General features: G+C 40.7%; 1 protein-coding gene and 1 long non-coding RNA gene across 7 annotated transcripts in view; one reads left to right on the top strand and one right to left on the bottom strand.

The window, feature by feature from the left end:
• DIP2C (disco interacting protein 2 homolog C) overlaps nucleotides 1-17,512 on the top strand; it is a 337,185-nt gene that overhangs the window by 316,113 nt on the left and 3,560 nt on the right. For all 6 annotated transcript variants that reach the window (XM_030009286.2, XM_030009287.2, XM_030009289.2 and 3 more), the window contains 4 exons: nucleotides 7,070-7,127; nucleotides 9,792-9,866; nucleotides 10,986-11,160; nucleotides 13,003-13,126. In XM_030009286.2, the coding sequence (XP_029865146.1) occupies nucleotides 7,070-7,127; nucleotides 9,792-9,866; nucleotides 10,986-11,160; nucleotides 13,003-13,126 (432 nt within the window). The remainder of the gene's footprint in view (nucleotides 1-7,069; nucleotides 7,128-9,791; nucleotides 9,867-10,985; nucleotides 11,161-13,002; nucleotides 13,127-17,512) is intronic.
• Nucleotides 7,608-10,810, bottom strand: LOC115339377. Its single transcript, XR_003922697.2, has 3 exons — nucleotides 10,801-10,810; nucleotides 7,943-7,962; nucleotides 7,608-7,736 (listed from the first exon to the last, which is right to left on the bottom strand). It is a non-coding gene; the product is annotated as an uncharacterized LOC115339377 (long non-coding RNA).

The following is a 17,512-nucleotide window of genomic DNA, read 5'->3' on the forward strand; positions in this document are numbered from 1 at the left end:
AAAGAAATTTAATGTAGTTCACATATAATGAAAGCTGAACATTTTAAAGTACTCCAAGGTTGAAAACAGACATAAACATAGCTTAGGGTTTTTACGTATTCCCATAGTCTTATGTCTTAAAATTCCTATTACTTTTTTAATCTCTGAAGCTTTGAATATTCCCTTCCTGAACCAGAGTTCTGCCTCCTTGTGATCCCTTTGCAACTTTCTGAACTGTGTTAGATCCTTGTGTAACCTTTTCTGCTTATTTGTTCAGCCATCTGATGGATTAGAAGCTGTTTGCTTTTGACCTCAGGGAATTTGGGACATGAAGTGTAATTTAGGTTTATAGTGAAGAAAAGTCTTTACATTAAAGGAAGTGATTTAATGCTAATTCTTTAACTGAACTTGTTGATTATTGAATTAACAGGATTAAAAAATGTCCTAGACATATAGAAGATTTAATGGTTGTTAATTTTGTTGGCTAAAGTTTGCCTCAATCCAACACTCCCTTTTTCAGTCTCGGTTGTATTTATCCATTATCTGAATTTGTCATGTGATGGGAGGAAAACTGCTCTGAGGAAACCAGGATGATGCAGGGAAACTCTTCTTCATTATCTAGATTTTTCCTTCAGCCTAAGTGTTCAGCTATGCCATTTTCCTCCTTTTCTGATCTGGCTATTTGAACTGGGTATGTCATTCTGGAAGGCAGAGCTTATGTTCTTTGATCCATATTTCCATTTTTGGTAGAATGAGCTCATTGACTTGTAAATTCTGGAATAGTTTATGTAGAAATATTTTACTGTTTGATTAAAGAGAAGTTGCGCTGAATGTCTTGAGTGTGAAAGATGCCTGACCCCAGTCCAGGATCCCACTGTTACCTACAGTGCCCATCTTTCCTCTAACTAAAGAAAATCACAACAGGCTGCCTCAGCCCTTTCCCACCATCAGTCTTACCTAGGCACCATCTCAACATTAGACAGCAATATATATCTGAAAGGTGTTGATGATGGCAGTAGTTCATGGCAATAGTTCCCAGCCATTTGAGTCAGAACTGGGTAATCACTGTGCTGTGGATATAGCTACATGAAAGCATATGTGCTCTCTGGCGTTAAATGCCTTACAATTAGATTTTGGCTAAAATTTCTAATGGATTAGGTGGTTGTCTTTTTTCACCAGAAAAGACCTTTGTGTTGAAAACAGAAGAGTCAGATTTGACGGATCTTTTTTCAGCTTAAGGAAAAAGTTAGAATTCTCAAAGTAGTCAAAACACCCTACTTTAACTGTTGAATTTTTGCTCATGATAGTGGTTAAAGCATTTTCAGTTTGGAGAGTACATTTCAAAACAAAACAAAAAACCTGAAACACTAAACATAAATAACCTCTTTTTCTGACCTGCAACTTTTTTTTTTTCAGATTCCGTTTACAGCTTCTTTCCATATTTGACTTTTTTGTTCCAGTGTAATACACAAAAATTTTCAAAACATCAGTTTCTTGCAGGGTAAGAAAATATCCACTTTTTCCCCACAAGCTCCACTTCTAATGTAAGATGACAATCAGCAGGAAAACTTAAGAAATAGGGCTGGAATGAAACCAAAGAGACCATTGGCTGTTTCTTTCTGCCACGGAAAGGCTATGGGCAAGGAGGGGACTTACATACAGTGTATTTTCAATATATATTAGGTTATATGTGCATCGCATCCTATCTGGTTTCCTCCATTGCATCCTATCTGGTTTCCTCTAGGTTTTGTTGCTGAAGGTTTTCAAAAGTGGCAGCATCCCAAAACAGCTACTGAAAGAAATTAGTGTGCAAAATAGCTAGTATTAAAGAAACCAAAAAGCTGGACTTCTAAGCTGGCATGGCTGCGAAGTGACATGGTGTGAGAACCGACTGCTCAAGACACGAGGAAGGGTCAGTAGGATAGACAGGGAAATAAGAGCTTGAGATGATGGAAGGTGCAGTGCTTCAGTGCCCAAGTCTGGCTAACAGCAGAAGATTCTGGCACACTGGCAAGGAGGAGGAGGGCAGTTACCATGGCTCAGCTTGTGGGAATGCCTATAAAGGAAAGAAAAAAGTTCAAGATGTGGAGTTTGGCCAAGTGTTAGGGTAAAAGGCAAACTCTTTAGCTGAGTTATTTTTAAAAAGAAAGGGGACGGTGGGAAAAACTCCTTTGAATTGGACGTGGAGAGCTAGTTAGAAATAACAAGAGGAAGCTAAGAACAGTTTGTGCCAAGCATTGCAGAGTAAAAAGGTTCCTGACTATGAAATACATTCAGCTAAGAAATAAACTCTGAAGGGAAGTGGAAGAAGCCCCATCATTTGAAATACTGTAACAGGAGTAGACAAAGCACTCAAAAGTGCACTGCAGGGAACAGTCTTTTTTTGGCAAGGAGCAAGACTTGGATGACCTCATAGCTTCTTTCCATCTCTATTAGAATCACAGAATCCAAAGTCTTTCTCAGAGCAACAGCACAGCCAGCTTTGAAGGTTTGCCCAGTTTTGGCATTGTAACATTGGTTAGTACCACTCTGCATGCTCCAGCCCCTGCAGATTCCCAAAGCAATAGTTAATAGCTCTGCTGACAAACTCCCTGATTAGTGCAAAATACTAGCAAGCTGTGGAATATATTTTGGAGAGTTTTCATCACCAAACGGACCAGATCTAAAGAGGAGCATAAACAAAATTTGCAATTTCACATAAGACAGTTGGGCAGAAAGACATTGTTACTGTATTTCGATATCCCCTTTGCTGCACAGTGATTACAGTGCCCAGTTAGTTATAGCTTGCCAGTTTTCATTCTGAAATCAGATTTCAGTCTTACTTTTCTATAGTGTTTGATTTAAAGGAGATTAAATCTGTCCAATGTATTAGATTGTAACAAGAAAAGAAGTTTAGCACATACTGGCATTGTAGCTGCATTCCTTATTAAATCCCCGTTGCCAGACTTTGAAACACAGGCAGCTTTCTCAACTGTACAGCTCCAGTTAGAGATTTTTTTAAGAAAAAAAGATTAATTCTTAGGAACCAGTGAAAAAAATCTAAAAATTATGCTCTCCTGTACTGTCCTATGTAAATACTACAGATTCATTGCATATCATCATTGCTTATAGCTGTGTAACAGTGCAGTGATTCTTCAGTATCTTCTGCCTCACCCCTCCAGTGAGACGTTTTGGTGGGAGAGAAACTCTGTGTCTGCCCTACATTGGGTCACTCATTAATGTTTTCCCTCTCGGCTTGGCTGCAAACCACCAGAAGGTGCAAAAGTAGCTTTCATGCCCAAGGGCAGCATTCTTCTACCATCCACTTGATTTTCAGGCTCTTTGCCCAGGCTGGCTCTGCTGCCATGTTCTCCTCTGCCCTTCCCAGCAAGATTTGAAGGCAGCAGAAAGCAGCGGGAAGGCTCTGTACTCACATTGTAAGAGATTGTTTTCAATCCTAACAAAGAATGGCTGAAGCACTGCAGAGAAACAGGACTTGCCCTTTCTAGACCTCTGCTGTCTGGGAGCACGTTATGATTGTGAATTTGGAGAAGTTTTACTAACATTGTCCTAAGAAGGCTGTAAGAAGCCGTGGCTTGCTCTGCCAGCATCACCTGCGTAATTCAAAGGCGTTGTTTTTCAAGCGTCTGATGGGCCCTGTGCTCTGCCTTTTTACCTTGCCTGCCAGACCAGCCTCGATAGTGATGCTGCTCACTCGAGAGGGAAGGCGAAGTTTTCAGTCATGTCTGCTGTCTGTGTTTGTCAGTGGAAAAATGGAAATCTCTTGGGGAAGAGTGGGAACAATTGAATTATTTTATGCTGAGGCACAGTAAAACTATTTTTAAAAATTATTGCCTAATGTCCATAATTTATTCACAGTACTAGTCCCAGTAGAGTTAATAAGACTATTACGCACTTAAAATTAAGTACGCACATAGAAGTCGGTAACATCAGAATCTAATGTTTTACTTCTATTTTTTTGAAGTCTCTTTGTGGCAAAACATCTTTTATTATTTCAGAGTTGTTAGAGGTTTAACAGCATGTTCCCAAATGGATTGTGAGCTTAGCAGAAACTTTTTAAAAAGGAGTCCAAGTTTTTGAGTGCTAACAGGGCTCTTGCAGAAAACCTCCAGGAAATACTGTCTCTATGTTTAGTGTGCTGCCGTGATGACTCTGTAGGGATGTGAGGCAGAAAGCACAGAGTGGGAGAGGCTTAACAGAATTGGAAACTGAGAAATTGTGCCTTTTGGATCATCATGTGCTAAAAAATCAGACGAGGTTAAAGGAAATAGGTGGAGAAGGGAACTAGAAGAATATGCTTGTGATAATAAGAACAAGGTGGGAAGCACAGATGCTGAAAGCAAAGAGGAAAGAGATGGTGAGATTATGAATGTTGATTCATTTCCAGTAGTCACTTCATTGACTCTTGAGCGTATAGCTTTATTATATGTGATTTCTGCTAGGCCTGGAGTTCAGCAACACTTCATTGAGGCATGTCTTAATAACAGGAAGGGAGCAAAGGCCAGCAGTATCTCTGGGCAGCTGGACAGCTCTGACATACACTTTTCCTGCCCCAGAGGTTTTTTGCTACTGTTATCCAAATCGAATTGTTTTTAAGCCAATCTTAAAATTCAAATAAAGTACTTCCTGACCTTTGTTACACCCTCACTCTTAGCAGTGCTTATGACTGAGGTTTTTTAAATTGTCTTTTTTTTAAGATTTTCTCTATGTGACAAATGTTGGTAAATAATAAATGAGATAACACTGTCTGTTAAAGGAGCTTCCAAGTGGCTGAAATGACGGCTAGTTCTTCTAAGAACGGTTACCTGACTGCAAATATATATCTAAAGATTGGAGGTGTCAGTTGTTTGGAAGAACTCAGTTAAAGGCATTTTCTATTTCTACACTAACAGGGATTTTACAGAACAAAGATATATGTAAAAAGGCAGAAATATAGGCATTATTAACAACTGTTTTCTGCAATATTTGATTTTGTTTCCATATGCACAGGGTTATTTTTAAAGCCTTTGCTGCATACTGCTAAACATCTATGATTTGGCTTGCCATTTGAACAGCAACACAAGTGTGGCTTATGTAGACATACCCTTTATAGAGTAGCATTAATTTAGCCTTGCATGTACACCTTACAGTGAAGCTCCTGTGGCCTGGGTTTCTGCTGCCCCATATCTGTGTCCCTGGTTGAACAGATGGATGTTGTAGCTTCACTGCTTTTGCTATGAATCCAGTGGTGGCCCTACTGTTCTTCACCTGGTGGGAGGCTCAGCAGAAAACGTAGAAAACACAGGCGCATGTGCACACCTGTAACACAACAGAGGTTTAAGAGAGCAATACAGTGTAAAACAAGGACACCATAACATTAAAGGTGACACACAGAAGTGGTAATTAGTGCTTCAGGCACTGCCTGTGAGTTCTGTGGCAGTTGAATAAACGTTGGAAGGTAGTTCCTATTACGCATCTTGCAGGAGAGCACATCAGCCTGCAGCTGCCTAACCGTGCCTGCTCCAGGCAGTGCCCTTGTAGGGCACTTTACATCCTTTTTTCCTCAAAATGACTTGGAAAAGCAGTCTGAAATTGCTGGATATTTGGATTGTATCTCTTGCTCTTAGTACGAGGAACTGTTCACACTGATGTGCAATGCCTTAGGGCTTAGCCCTGCCCTGTTCATCAAGGTTGAGAGACTTCCCAGAACTGCAGATAAAACACTATTCACTATTCCTGCCTTGACCTCCACAGTGCCAGCTTTTATAGAAGACTTTGGAGCAAAGAAACAGTAAAAAAAAAAAAAAAAAAAAATCTTTTTCCTTCTCTTCCATCTCCTTTATGTTTAGGGGCTGAACTTGCCAAAGCTTTGTTCTTCTCCAAAGGGACCTCTAGCTGAGGTCTCTCTGTGTCTCATCCCTCCTTTCCCAAACTGAGCACTGCGGTACTCTGTCTATAAAAAGACCTCAAAACAGTCCGAAAAAGATCTATCATGACTGCTTCTAACAGACTGCAGTTTTATGATCAGCTTAACCAGATCCAGTTCTCCACCCATCTGTTCCTAGCTATGTATTCCTCCCTTCTGATGTTTCATCTTTACCTTTTACAGGGTTGGTTTTTAGGCATCTTATGTTGTTTTTTTTCTTTCTAATCACAGAGCTGAGGGGAAGAAAGAGGTAAGAACAGCTCTTTTGACAGAAGTCCAGATTTAGCTTGGTTAAGTGGATTATGAAAAATGTTCAGGAGTGGGAAGTTTAAGGTTTTCATGGGCTGTTAGAACTTTTATCTCACTTAGGATGCAGGAATGCCTAGATGTTACCAAATTTTCTTCACCATTTACTGGCTGAGATCATCGGCTATTTTAGGACTTTAAAGTCTCTTTCATTCTAACCTGCTATTTTTCTAAGGTTAAATGATGGTCCTTCCAGACCATCATACAACTGAAGGAGAGCTCCCATTTCTGTTCTTGTAGTGGGAAAATAAGTTATCTAAGAAAGAAGGAGAGAAGACCAGAAAGCTACACTCAGTGAAAGGGTCTGACCTCAGCAGTAATAACATTTTTCATTAAATGATTCTTTTTTTAATATTAAAATGTTTATCAACCACTGTCCATTGAAAATAATTAGAAGATTGCAAATGCAGATTTGAAGCTGAGGCCAGGTTATGAGTTACTTCAATCTGACTTTGATTTTACTCATGGAATGTGGTTGCTCACTCAGCTCACATGCTTTTGTGTCTGTGCCCTGGCATTTATGATGTTCTTGTGGGAAATCAAAATTTTAGATCCCCCTTGTTGTGAATAAATTTATGCATGGAGTTCCATTTACAAAAGTCTATCAAAAATAAATAAAAGGCACCAACTACATTTGAAGAATTTAATATTTAAGAAAACGTTCACACACATCTTTTTTTCATTATTTTCCCAGCCATAAGTCTTGACTAAGATTAAATATTGGGCCCAATTATGTTCTACAGGATATAAGCTTCATCTGTTCCAAAAATAACATTAATCTCTGTGACCATTAACTATTCCTTTTAGAAATAAATGTTAAGGAAAAGCAAATAAATGCAGCCATGTATTATGCATATTATTTTTACATGTATTTTACAGAGTTCGTTTAGTAGAAAGAGGATCTCCACATAGTTTGCCACTCATGGAGTCAGGAAAAGTAAGTACTGAAAGAAGAGTTAAACATATCTTTCATGGTAAATATTTTCAGTAAATTTCCATTTCTGTTAATTTTTTGAGTGAATGTAGTGTTGGGGAAGGCTTTATCAGCTGTGCAGACTGAAGACCTTTCTTTACTGTTGAGGTTACAGCATGTTCATAGAATCATTTCGGTTGAAAAGGGCCTTTAAGATCCCCGAGTCCAACCGTTAACCTAACATTGCGAAGTCCACCACTAAACCATGTCCCTAAGCACCACATCTACACGTCTTTTAAATACCTCCAGGGATGGTGACTCCACCGCTTCCCTGGGCAGCCTGTTCCAATGCTTGACAACCCTATTGGTGAAAAACTTTTTCCTAATATCCAATCTAAACCTCCCCTGCCGCAACTTGAAGACATTTCCTCTTGTCCTATCGCTTATTACTTGGGAGAAGAGACCAGCACCCACCTCACCACAACCCCCTTTCAGGCAGTTGTAGAGAGCGATGAGGTCTCCTCTCAGCCTCCTTTTCTCCAGACTAAACAGCCCCAGTTCCCTCAGCCGCTCCTCATAAGACTTGTGCTCTAGACCTTTCAGCAGCTTCCTTGTTCCTCTCTGGACACGCTCCTCTCTGGACACGCAATGGCTTCCTTGTGGTGAGGGGCCCAAAACTGAACACAGTACTCGAGGTGCGGCCTCACCAGTGCCCAGTACAGGGGAACGATCACCTCCCTGCTCCTGCTGGCCACACCATTTCTGACACAGGCCAAGACGCTGTTGGCCTTCTTGGCCACCTGGGCACACTGCTGGCTCATATCCAGCCGGCTGTCAACCAGCACCCCCAGGTCTTTCTCTGCCGGGCAGCTTTCCAGCCACTCTTCCCCAAGCCTGGAGTGTTGTGTGGGGTTGCTGTGACCCAAGTGCAGGACCCGGCACTTGGCCTTGTTGAACCTCATACAATTGGCCTCAGCCCATCGATCCAGCCTGTCCAGATCCCTCTGTAGAGCCTCCCTACCCTCGAGCAGATCAACCCTGCCTCCCAACTTGGTGTCATCTGCAAACTTGCTGAGGGTGCACTCGATCCCCTCGTCCAGATCATTGATAAAGATATTAAACAGAACTGTCCCCAATACTGAGCCCCAGGGAACACCACGTGTGACCAGCCGCCAACTGGATTTAACTCTGTTCACCACAACTCTTTGGGCCTGGCCATCCAGCCAGTTTTTTACCGAGCAAGTCCTACACCCGTCCAAGCCATGAGCAGCCAGTTTCTGCAGGGCAATGCTGTGGTAAATGGTGTCAAAGGCCTTGCTGAAGTTCAGGTAGACAACATCCACAGCCTTGCCCTCATCCACTAAGTGGTTCACCTTGTCATGGGAGGAGATCAGGTTAGTCAAGCAGGACCTGCCTTTCATAAACCCATGCTGACTGAGCCTGATCTCCTGGTTGTCCTGTACGTGCCATGTGATGGTACTCAGGATGACCTGCTCCATAACCTTCCCCGGCACCAAGGTCAGGCTGGCAGGCCTGTAGTTCCCTGGATCCTCCTTCTGGCCCTTCTTGTAGATGAGCGTCACATTTGCTAACCTCCAGTCAGCTGGGACCTCCACGGTTAGCCAGGACTGCCAATAAATGATTGGAGGTGGCTTGGTGAGCACTTCTGCCAGCTCCCTCGGTACCCTTGGGTGGATCATTACGAGGATGGTAACTGATGCATTACTTCTCTTTCAGAAGCTATATCTTCCTCTTTTATGCAAAAAGCATTTCATCCTCCACATCTCGCTCTTGAAACAGCCAACAAATGTGCCACTAGTAAAGGCAGTTTTATTGATGTAGACCCACTTCCACTGACAACTGGTCTGAGATTACCAACGTTGTACTCATAGGCTAGTGATCACCTGCAGAGGGACCGTCCCTGGTGGGCGGCATCGCTGTGGGGACAGGGTGAGGACATAGGACTGGCACACAGAGATATTGGTGCTGCTCTTAGCTCTGTCCCTGACGACTCTGCCTGGCCACGTGCCAGTGACCGAGGTCTACTGCTAAGTGTGCTTTGCCTTTGGGAGAAAGGGGAGGTGCCATCGCTGCTGCACTGAGCCACCGAGGCAGTCCCTGCTCACTGACTGCCCCTTGATGCTGTGGATGCTCATCTAAAGCTTTCTAACCATAGCTTTGGAAACACTCATGGTCAGAGGATGCTCCCTTTTCTATTTTGAGGTTTAACATCTGCCCATCTCTGTAGTGGTTGAACGTCCATTACATTAAGTTATTGGTAGGGTCTTGTTCTGGGAAGATTGCATGGTGCCTCTGGTTTTGTTTTTGTTGCAGGCCAAAGTTTCATGTGGATAGCGGGGGTTTTTTTTCTATTCTAATATATACACTCAGAGGGACTTGGCTATTTGGTAGGATTTTTGTATTGTAGGTGAACATTTGATTTCTGAGGAGTTTTTAATGATGGAAGCTGTTCAGCTCTCACAAAGACAAGAGGTTTTGTAGCTTTTCCCAGATATCTCAGAATTTATTACATCTATGGACTATTTTAATTTTTTATGTTATAAGTCTACTTTAACTTTTTAAGGATTTCTTCTAGTTTCTAACAAAGGTTTTTTGGGGACGAAAGTCAGCATATGATTGCATAAGCCGGTACCTGCTTTCTCACTGCCTCATGTTTTCTTTCAATAGATCCTCCCAGGAGTACGTATCATTATTGCTAATCCAGAAACAAAGGGACCCTTAGGAGATTCTCATCTTGGTGAGGTGAGTCATGAAAACTTAACCTGTGTATGCTCTGAATGAAATTGCGGAGATAAAGCTATCATCGTGTATGCCAGTGGTTTCCTATAATACATCTTATCAAATGCCCAGTTAAGAAAATTGTGGATTCTACAGATCTTTATAGTCTATAAAGTATGTAGCGTGATATTTGTATCATTATTAAAATTGCTAGTAACATACTTGATAAATACTAATAATAGCTCAAGTTTGTTAAAAAATTGAAAAAAAATCTGCTTTTTCTAACTGTATTTTCTACTTGGTGCTTCGCTAATTCTGATGGAAACTTAGATGAAAAAATAAGTTTATTGATTAGTCTAATATCAGCTAGATGGTTTTCTAGTGCTATTCTCTTTATAATCACTGTGCTTCAACACACTGAAGTACTCTCATTAGCTGAGTTGAGCAAGGCTATATGTTTTTCCAATTTTATGTTTCTAGAGAGAAAAAAATGTTATTTTCAGTGAGCAATTAAAGATCTAATTAACCAAATGAAAAATTTGCTTAGTCATAATTAAAACTACAGTCTAATTTGTGGGATTCATCTGTAAGATTTCATTACTATGAAATCATAAATATTTCCGTGATGCCTTGAGTTAGATGAAATGAATCCTTTTCCATAGGTGAGGGTCCCTGGCCTCACCCTTTAAAATAATCTGTCTGTCTGGTGTTCATGGAGGATCCCTGCTGGAGTAAATACACTGAACCACACGTGGGGGACTATGGAAAGAGCACCGTGGTCTACAGGCTCTTCTGAAAATTGCCATAACCAAGCAGACCTCAAGGCTAGCTAAGCCATTCAGGGAGGCTGTGCAGGTCTTTGGCTAACCTGGGGCCAGAGGGCTGCAAAGCAGGTATCCCTGCAGCCATGAGTCCAGCGTCCCTCTCGCCCAGGCACGGCTCATATCCGCACTGCGACTTCAGTGAGGTTAGACTGGGGTCTCTCTGCCTAAAACTGGGCCAGTTACGGGTTCAGAAACAGTGTTAAAAGGCATTATGGTATTATCTAGCTATGACTAAAAATATTTGCAGCAAAAATTTTCAATAATGCTTCATTCTGGAAAGCTACTTTAATTAATACCAGTATAATTGCTTTTAACTTAGATATGGGTTCACAGCACTCACAATGCCAGTGGGTATTTTACCATCTATGGAGATGAATCTTTGCAATCAGATCATTTTAATTCAAGACTCAGCTTTGGAGACACACAGACTATTTGGGCTCGAACTGGCTATCTGGGATTCCTAAGAAGAACAGAACTCACAGATGCAAATGGAGGTAAGAGGTTTCTCATCATCTAGGTCTATGCACATAACTTGGATTATTTTGAGGCTGACACCATCTCTTGGCCTGCGCTACCCAACATGTTTAGTCTGTGAAACCTGTAGAACTGCAAAAAGGCCTTAGTTAAAATAATCAGAAAATAAAACAGGGCGAGATTTCCCTGCTGAAACAGTTGCTTTTCCTTTGCTGAACCTCAGGTGCTATAAATCCCCTCCACCAGTGATTTTTTGGCATAGTTAATGTGCCAAGTGCTTCAGCTTGAAAAAGATGAAATGCAGCTTAAAATGCCATCATTTGCACTCACAGTCATATCTGCAGGAATGCCTTCGTGCAGATAGGAAAAGTCTTGTTGTGAGCCCGAGCCCTGTCCCTCCTGTGATGGCCACCTTCTTTGATAATTCCTCTGTTATAAACTTACTTACAGAAGCTGTCCATTTCTCAAATTTCCCTGTCTTTAAACCTGTGGGGACAGTTACTGAAATATAATACAAGCAGTAGCCTGCAGGAGAAGCTACGGGGTGTTTGGGTTTCTGTTGGGAAGGTACAGGATTTCATTACTTGTTTTTATGACATTCCTTGTGTACACATGTAAGCAAACCAGCACTGCCAGGCACACAAAGTCTCTGCTTGGGGAAACGTTACTTTCTGTGATTTTTGCAGAGCACAGTGCCACGAGCCGTGGCTGGCTGAGGTGGCAGTCGAGGCTGTTGGCAAAGTATGGTTTCTAGCAATGCTGCGAGCACCTCCAGGAGTGATCCCAGGACCCTGGTGTCAGTGCAACTAGAATAGCCCCTATTCAGCCAAAGAGTGAATTCATTAAATCTGAAAGCATTTTAGTAATCACTGTGGATTATAACTGCTGCCTGTGTCCTTATGTTAGCATCTTCCTGAAGAGATTTACTTTCCTTTGTGGAGGCTTTTTTGGGTTCGTAATGATAGCCCAGCCTTGAGCAAATTCAGGATTCTCTGAGGATATGGCAACTTAAGTATCCAAATGGCTTAAATCTTCTCCTGGCAAAGAGTTGCTAAGTCTCCGTTCTCCTCCCACGTTTAGCTCCCAGTGCAGAAAGTTCTCTGCCCTTTATTACTGGTAGAGGTTATATTGCCACTACATTACCACCATGCAACTATCTGAATTAATGTAAAATGAGCCAGTTATCTGCTTTTAAGTCTATTAGTGAATATTATTTCTTTATGAATAACATGCAGTCATTTATTATCAGCCTAATATCTTTTAAAAAGTGTCATTTCAGCCTCATTTATTTCTTCAGTCAGTAAAAATTTGTGCTATAAGAGCATTACGCTCCAGAGCTTGCAATTTGTCTGAATGAGCAATTTGCTATCTGGCACATAGCACAATATCGTTTATTGATAAACACCTTTGTAATACACCTTAAGCATCAGTACTGACCATCTCAAAGCTACTGGAAGAATATCATCCATACTGTTCGGGTCAAATCCATCCTTATTCCTTCAAAAGAAAGAGAGAAACAAAGCCTATTGCCTATATAGGGGGCCTTAAAAAAGAATGAGTCTGTTCTGCATGCACCTAGGAGAAAAACAGGAATTTATGCCACTGTCTTTGGATAAAGACTTCCACCTTTCTCTTCTGCAAATGGGAATAGTGTTTCTGCCTGCCTTCCTTCTGCTTTCTGCTCTGCATTGCACTTCAGGAATGAAAAATTCTCATTAGTTCAGAAATCACTTTGGGGTTTCAGAAATTCAAGGATAACTTATAAGTGTTATGCTTATTTTACTTATTTATTAATGTGAACATTTTTTTAATTTAATGTACTGGAGAATAGAATCATTAACATTTTTGTTCCTTACAACCAGAACGCCATGATGCACTTTATGTTGTGGGTGCATTAGATGAAGCCATGGAGTTACGAGGGATGAGATACCATCCGATTGATATTGAAACCTCTGTAATTAGAGCACACAAGAGCATCACAGAATGGTAAGGATTATATAACACCAGGGCCCTTATATAAAGCTGAAATGCCTATAATGTTTGGGGTTTTTTCTGGGATATTGCAGTTGATCCAGGAAATGGCCTGTGAGGATGGTCATAGGATTTATAACCCAGCTGTAAATATGTCGTTAGGATGAAACTTTTCACAAACAGATTTAATCAGGAAGGACTGTTTTCTGCTAGGGTCATTCAATATGTTTCTTTTTTAATATGGTTTTAAGTACATGTGAAGGATTAAAACTTTTAATTTGAGAGAGCCAAGCAGCTCTCAGGTAGGTTGGTAGCTGTTTCTTGGAGTTTGAGATTTATATTCTAACCAGGAAAAGCAAACTGGTATGAGTTCAAGCTTTAGGAGTGTTATTAGAAGGAGTAAGCAAGCAAACATTTCAAATAGATGAACACACTAATAAACTTTATTAGTGAGCACACTGTTACTTTTGAATTGGTTATTAATAAATCAAGCAGTGATCAAATCAAGGTCACAATGGAAATTGAAGCAGTAAATCAATGAGTTAATAATGATGTTGTCTTAATCAATGTATCACATCATCAAATGCACACAGCAGGTAATCATTTCTTGAGGCTGACATGAGAACAAATTGCTTTTCATTATTCTTGCATCAGAAGACTGAGTCAGGTAGTTGTTTTGTTTTGATATAACCTCAGTTCAGCTCTTCTCCTTTCAACCAAAATGAACCTGTCGCAACAGCCAGAGCAATTTAGTGAGGATAAGATCTGACTCTCCATTTTTCTTTTCAAACCTGGCTGCAAAGGTGTGGCCTGGAGCAGTAAACTTAATAACTGAAGCACAGTGACCAGACTGGTTTCTTTGGTCAAAACACCTTGCTTTTTTTCTTAAATATCTGTTAAAATTCAGGCAGTTAAGTGCTTGGCTGACTGTAACTGAGATTTTGCCCTATTTTCTCCTCCCTAGAGCATCATTACTGCTGGTATGGTCTTGTGCCAGCTAGCCATTACAAGGAGTGGCGGATTCTGTGTCCTCATATAGACCAGTGTGAACACTTTAAGGACACTGTGAAATTCTCCTTGAAAATGTGTCAGATCAGTATCAGCAGTGGATGGAAAGTTTTCAGATCAAGCTGTTTAGGGACAGGTCTATTATAAGATGGCCACAGATTCATAAATTGATGTGTTTGTCAGTACCTGTTTGTCAAGAGATTTGTGTGTCCTCAAAGTGTGAGCTCATGGGCAGTGAATGAAGTAGCCATATCACACTGCAGAAATGGTCATTGTGGGTTTCAGTGGCCAAAAAATGCTTAAATTATGTTCCTTTTTTCAAGACCACTGAGAACACTTTGAGGATCCTTTTCCTTCCATTATCATGGAAATCATGAGTGGGATAGTGGCAACTAAAAAAGGGTTGGGGTAAGCTGAGAGGACCAAAGAAAAAGGCCACTGAATTTCTGCAAGGAGGTAGAAGTACATGCAAATAATTCTCAGTGCCTTAACTCTTCCCAGTAGTTGGGTGATAATGTACAAGGCACATGAGCAAGATTTCAGAAAACTTGCTGTACTATTGCCCAAAGGCCAAACCTGAAAGTCTTGAGGGTTGTTTCTTCCTCAAAGAAAAGAGATTGCTAATGAGTTAGGTATTTCTCTGATGTGGTCCCTGCAGAAAATGGACACGCAGTAGTTCGGAGCAACAACATCTGGTTTGCTCACAGTTCCCAATGTCTTCCTAATAGTCCTAGTTGTGACTGGCCTTGACTTTTCTCGCTTAACTTCTCTTTCAGCTTCTCTTAGAGATCCTCTTGTCTTTGTGAAACACTCGTTGACAAAATAATAGCCAGTTAAATCTTTCTTTTTGTATATACTTTGTATATGCCTTTCTTTGGACAGGGGCATGAGCCTCTGTTCTTGTTGGAGGCTGCTGTTGTTTTGGTTACAATGACCCATTAAGGATTTAACTGCATCAATACCTATTGCAAACAAAGATACTGGGAATGTCCAGTCAATAGATTCTAAAAATAGCCTCAGCTTCCAAAAAACACATGCTTATTTTGTGACATTTAACAATATTGAGGAAGGCGGTGACTTGTTGACTGACATGTGATCCTGCTGTGCAACTTCTGTCATTGAGGATCAGATCTAAAAGGTCAGTTAAAATTATTCTTGTGTATTAAGCAATTTGAGCACAAGATCAACAACTGCTGACTCTAGACCTCCTGTGTCTCAATACGTAACAAGCAAAAGAGTGGCACAGTCTGGTTTTATTGTGATGTGTAACTACAGCAGGCATTTTTGAAAGTGTTTCTAATACTGCAAAATATCTTGAGAAATAATGTATGTATATGTGTTTTAATTAAAGCACATTGTTAACTCATTTAAACTTCAAACCCTTGAAAGAGGAACAGAACATAGCTTCCTGGAATTTGCTAAGAAGTGGTTTTCTCTCTCTGCATAATGACAAATAGGTAAAGCTACACAAGGTATTTGGAGAAGAAAACCATTATGGGCCTCTTTCTCTGGAGGTGTTTCAACAACTTCTTGCTTTTCCTGAAGCATTTGGTGGGATGGAAGAAGCAAGAGGGGCCGTTCCCAGATCAGTGCATTGGCTGTGTTGCATCTGTTGGGTGTGACTCCATAATTTCATGAGAAAGTGCAGCCTTCCTGGGTCCCTAGTTTTCTGGTTTGTTTTGGTTTGGTTTTTATTCATCAGGGCTAGAAAGTTAATGTATTCATAAGTGATACGTGCTGGCCAATATATCTTCATCTCAGCTGGTGAGAACATAAAGGGCAATATTTCCTTTTACTTACAGTGGTCAGCAGTGAGTTAGAAGCATGACATACGAAATGAGTTTTAAATTAAATTGAAACCCTCTTAGGAGTGTCAGTGGCTCTAGGACTTAATAGAGCTTCATGAAGGTTTTGGGAATCAGTCTTCTGAACCCAGACAAACTAACTTCTCCTAAGCCATGTTTTAGGGACCTGCTCCTGAATCTTGCCATTAATTGCTTTCCCAACAGTACATTTAAGGCACGGTTTCAAGTGCTAACTTATATTTTAATAAAACCTCCCCTAAAATATATATAATACTAATTTAGAAGTTTGTACAGCAATCCATAAAAATTCTAGGGCCTCTCTGGAGATGGTCACCTGTGCAGACTGATATTTCACTTTGCTAATATTCAGCATCAATCAAAACTTACTAGAATGTCTGTGAAAACATAATTACAAATCAAAATTCATTTTATAGCAGTACTAAGTCCAAAGCCTGCACAGCCTTGCTTTGGCTGCCCATTAGTTTTCCAGATCAGTAAGTACATAAAAATTCAACTAGTACTTCAGCAGGATCTGAAAATGAATTTTTTTTTAATAGTAAGTACTTTTCTCCTAAAATCCATTCTGTTAAGCATCAACATAGAGCACATTTTCATAGCTAACTTTTGGGCAAAGTAAGATATGTTTCCAAAGTACAGGGATTTACAGAATTGTCTTGGTAGACTGAAACAGTGCACTTCTGTCTCAGTCAAGCATCGTCCTTAGGATAAGTAGCTCTTTTTGAAGTTGGCTTATATACATAATATATTCTAACTTTAAGATGCATATACTTGAGACAATTCTGGAAAATTATCCACTGATTTTATAAGGTAAAGGAGAGTAAAGTACGGGGTTTGATGTATGAGTTACATGTGTAGAATATTATTATTTATGCTATGGAGTAAGTTAGAGAAAGAAATAACCATCGTCTGTGTCTTAAACACCTGCAAGGAAAAATGAGATTGCTCTTTGTGGAGCCTCAGTCCTGCTGACCTCCTGTGAGACTTCAGAGGCTTTGGAGGCATTTGAGAGGTGGGGAGGAGGATGGAGTGAAGCATACACCAGACATTCATACCCTCCCAGCCTCCATATTTGGAAGGATAAATGCATTATCCTTAGCCAGAAAAGATGCCTAGTAGCAGAAACCAAAATTTACCTGCTTCAGCTCAAGGGTTTAAGCAAAATTTGGGGATTTTACAAAGTTCTTTTAGTAAAGAGGAGATACTGGTGATAAAGGTGTTCCCTTGACCATCTCACCTGTTAATAAGGAATGTAAAAACTCCTGTCCCCTTAAACCCAACAGAAATAAAACACGGCCGAAATAAAACAGATGGACACACTGCTTATTTCTGTGTAAACCAATTGGTCCAGAAGAATCGCAGCTCTTTTGTGCTAAGCTCTGACCTGCCTGGACAGCAGCCAGCCCAGTCCAGAAGGCACGTAGCCATTTTCACCTAGCACCATGCAAGTGAGGAAGTCGCCTCCCTGGCCACCCGGGGACCTCTGTGCAGCGTGCAGTATGCCATGTAAATGTTCGCAGGGCTCCGCACCCCTTTGCTCAGCAGAGTTTATCCCAAAGATCTTTCAGCT

The sequence above is a fragment of the Aquila chrysaetos genome, chromosome 3, assembly GCF_900496995.4.
Source record: "Aquila chrysaetos chrysaetos chromosome 3, bAquChr1.4, whole genome shotgun sequence".
Classification (NCBI taxonomy): domain Eukaryota; kingdom Metazoa; phylum Chordata; class Aves; order Accipitriformes; family Accipitridae; genus Aquila; species Aquila chrysaetos.